The following is a 3,853-nucleotide window of genomic DNA, read 5'->3' on the forward strand; positions in this document are numbered from 1 at the left end:
AATGTGTGTGACTATTTCTATTTCAGACAGTGTGCCACAGGTGGTGAGGGCAAAACTGCCAAAGTTTAACTAATAAAAAAAAGGACAGTTTTGACACAGCATCTGTGATGATCACTTGAGACTATGACATGTGATTATAAGATCTTTTTTTTTTTGGAGGTCTATTGAGCAATAAGAAGCAAAAGAAGGAAAGAAAGACATCTGAAACAGGCAACACAACCTCCAGTGTTGCAGATAAGTTTGTTTTGGGTTTGCTTGCAGTCATTTGACTGGTGAGGTCACTGGAGCTTGGAATAATCTGAAAACATAACTGAGAGTCAGAGACTGTGAGATTTGAAAATGTTTTACTGGACGGCAGAGAAATCCTTGAGGAAATCACAGGTTTTCTTGTGGATGACCTCACGAAGCTTCCTGATTCGACGAGTGCTGGAGGAGCCTACAAAGCTGTCAGGCTGAAGCGTGGCCATCCCGTTGTGAACATCTCCCATAATGATGAGCTGCCCGTCGGCCACAGTGATATTGGGGCAGGGGCAATTCCAGTCCATGTTCAGAAGAGTCACCTCCAGTGGTTCTTTACCAAAGAACCTCAGACCCATCTTCTCATCTTTCAAGATCTCCTCCACTGTCACCAAAGCGTGGCCTGACTCTTGTTCCTCTGTCAGCTCCGTCACACGCCCCAGGATCACAAAGTCACTCTTGCAGAAGCTGGTGACCATCTTGCATCGAGGTTTACACATCTTGCAGTTGTGGTTCTTCGGAAAGGGGCACATCTCTTCACAGGCCTCTTTGGACTCAAAGTTGTTCTCATTGCCGCCGCAGCCTCCGTAGACGAAAGACTGACACTTCTTGAGGCTGCTGCTATAGGCCCAGCGAGGCTCGTAAGCCTTGCAAGGCCCTTGGAGGCTCGGTAGGCTACAGGGAGCCGCTAGCTCTCCTCCACATGACAGCATGCAGGATTCGTAGGTGTCGAAATGGTTACGGTTTTTATTGCACTGACTGTAGGTGAAGGTGAAACAGTTGTTCCTCTTTGGTTCATAGTACCAGTTCATGCTTTCTTCTCCACAGTCATCTGTGTCCGGACTCTTAAGGCACTCTTCAGCCGGAAAAGGCAGGTTGGTACTATTCCCTTCTGCATTCTTACCTTTAACTTCTCTCCTGATCACTACCAAGGGAAAGTGTGCCGACACACTTCCCCCTACATTTTTGGCTGTGCATGTGTAGATGCCGGCATCCTGAAGTTGTGCGTTGTATATGACCAGCTGGCCGATGTTGGTGACCACAACGTTCCCTCTGACGTGATTGGGTCTCATTATGGTGTTCTCTTTGCCCTTCAGTTGTTTCTCCCAGGTGATTTCCGGACGTGGCTTCCCTGATACCTCGCACAGGAAGCTCGCCGTCTCTCCAACAAAGACGGCCAGTTGACTGGGGCCGCTGTTTATCGTGGGCAGCTGGATGTCAGCTGGGAGGGTGGTCTGGAGGGCAGTGGTGGGATGTAGGGTGGTCTCTGCAGGGATTGGGCTGGTGTTTGGCCAGGTCAGGTGGTACCTGTAGGTAGCGTGAATAAGAAAGGGATTAATCAGTGCCTGGATGTGTCAACGGCTCTTCTTTAACTATATACTGACATTGCACATAAGTATCTGAATTAAAACGACTGAAAAAAAAGACAACTTTACCTCATTACACCAAAAACAAAAAGTAGAGATCTAAAATACTTAACATGTTACCTGCAGGTGACCTCAGAGATAGAGATACCCTTGGAACAGGCCTCTGCATCCATGTAGCACTTGTTATAATATGTCATGCCGTCAGATGCGCACGTGAAGTGGGGTTCCCTCTCACAGCGGTCCCGGCACTTACAAACAGGCTGGCCGTCCCAGATGTCACACTCGGACCCTTGCTGAGAGCACATGAACTTGTCGCAGGTGGCACCCTTCGGCATTCCAATGGGGCCCTTGTTGCCCTTGATGTCTATATAGCGCGCTGCCACACAGCTCTTGTTGCCACATACATTAGGGCAGCACTTCTCAAAAGTCTCACAGTCCTAAAGTTGGGGGGAAAAAGACAAAACTTTTGTACCACAAACCGGCACTTTTCTTTTCACTGTTGAGATTCAGTGTCAAATAAAATACTGCAAAAACAAAGACAATTGTATTGATCTTGGTTAAATTCATCTCATGGATATATCAGATGGTTCTTTAAATGCATGTTTTCAGTGCAGATGAGTTAAGGGTGAAAGAACAACAGGAATTGCCGGGAACTGCATGTTATTTGGTGGTTTTGCTATTGAACATTGAGGGGGTTTTGTCTGACACCAGATCCTGGTTTAAGAAGAACAGAAAAGCCTGTTATTTTCCAGTTCTGTCGAGTACAGTGAATGCCTCAGCTTTAATCAAATGGTAGAGGGACTGTACTGTGTATCATAAGTATTAAACTTAGAGGGTGATGGACCTAAAAAGAACATACACTCAGTGCAGCTCATCTTTATATAGGAAAGTTACTGTAACATCTGTTTAATACCCTAAAACAAAAGCTGATCTTTGATGCAATGAATGCACACTGGAATAAAAACACAAATCACAAGAATGACAAAATAATGATTTTTTTTTTTTTTTTTTTTTTTTTTTTAGACAGCTAAATGTAGGGAGATTCAGGCTATGGGCTAGATCTGACATTTTTCTTAAATACGACTTTAAAAAAAAAAGTATATTCTGGCATTTATAACATATTACCCCATCGCCTGTTTCTCTATAATTCTTCCAACAGCTTCGACTATACAGACGAACTGCAGTCTTCACATTTCACGCGCCAGCATCACCTTCACCACCGTCACCGGCAAGAGAACTCACCTGGTCAGATTCACACTCGCGCATACAGGTGCTCATAGCATCCACCCACAGGTTGGGGTTCAGGTCATTCGGGCAAAGACCCGCGTGAGAGTACACCACTTTGGCCACAGACATGGGCATAGGCATCGCTCTCACTACACGGCAGCTGTCCATATAAAGGAGAAAAGTAGAATAATGTCCCAGAAGAAACCAAATCCATCGGGGAAACAGCATCCACCACATATCCGGCGCGTAACAGTACGGACACTTACAAACCTTGAAGAAAGTCCAACGAGAGACAACTGGGTTTAACACCAGCTTAAAGTTTTGTTTAAAAAAGTCTTAACGCCTTTGCGAGAGGAACTTTCCTAAACACCGGAATCAGATGCAGCGAAGACAGCAGCGAGAATCAGAGCGTGATGCGGGACCGGTCTCGATGCGGAGCGGAGAGCTCTTCAGGTTTGTCGCTCCACGTTTAATAGTAGCGAGAGATTAAGGCTGCAGTGTGCAAACCCACTTAAGATCTAACTACATGAATTACAGTGGCCTGTGTAGTCGGACAGCAAATCCCAGCTGAGTTACAGTTATGATCAACTTAATTAAAGAAGAAAAAAAAAAAGAAAAAAAAGTTGTCCAACAGTTTGCAGGCGCTGTTACATAGAGGACTGACGAGACACCTGTGCGTAAGGCGCTGGCTGCCTTAACCCTTAGCTTGCAAAGTTGCTGCAAAGCAGATGGAGACATTTGGCCATAATAACGATAATAAAAAAATAAAAAAACAACACAGATATTAGTTTAAGTAGAGTTTAATAGAGTTTGTGCACGGAATTAACATTTTCATAATGATGTCTTCAAACATAAACATGTGCAAAGATAGACTTTACGGAAGAAAATCTATGTTGTTGTTTTTTTTTCACCTTTGTGTTGTGTTGTGTTGTATTTCTAATGGGGCTTTTTATGCACGTGAGATAATTAACAGCACTTGGAGACAACATTGTGCAGTTTGCTGTTGTGGTTAGTGTAAGATC

General features: G+C 44.5%; 1 protein-coding gene across 1 annotated transcript; it reads right to left on the bottom strand.

Annotated features, from left to right (window-relative positions):
* Window positions 1–344: 344 nt before the first annotated feature.
* Window positions 345–3,068, bottom strand: wfikkn2a (info WAP, follistatin/kazal, immunoglobulin, kunitz and netrin domain containing 2a; the record flags this gene model as incomplete). The annotated part of the gene is made up of 3 exons (XM_083977173.1): window positions 345–1,545; window positions 1,725–2,041; window positions 2,847–3,068. The coding sequence occupies 3 exons, from the start codon at window positions 3,066–3,068 to the stop codon at window positions 345–347; spliced, it is 1,740 nt and encodes a 579-aa protein (XP_083833299.1).
* Window positions 3,069–3,853: the final 785 nt, after the last annotated feature.

This window comes from Trachurus trachurus, assembly GCF_905171665.1.
Source record: "Trachurus trachurus genome assembly, chromosome: 8".
Lineage (NCBI taxonomy): Eukaryota > Metazoa > Chordata > Actinopteri > Carangiformes > Carangidae > Trachurus > Trachurus trachurus.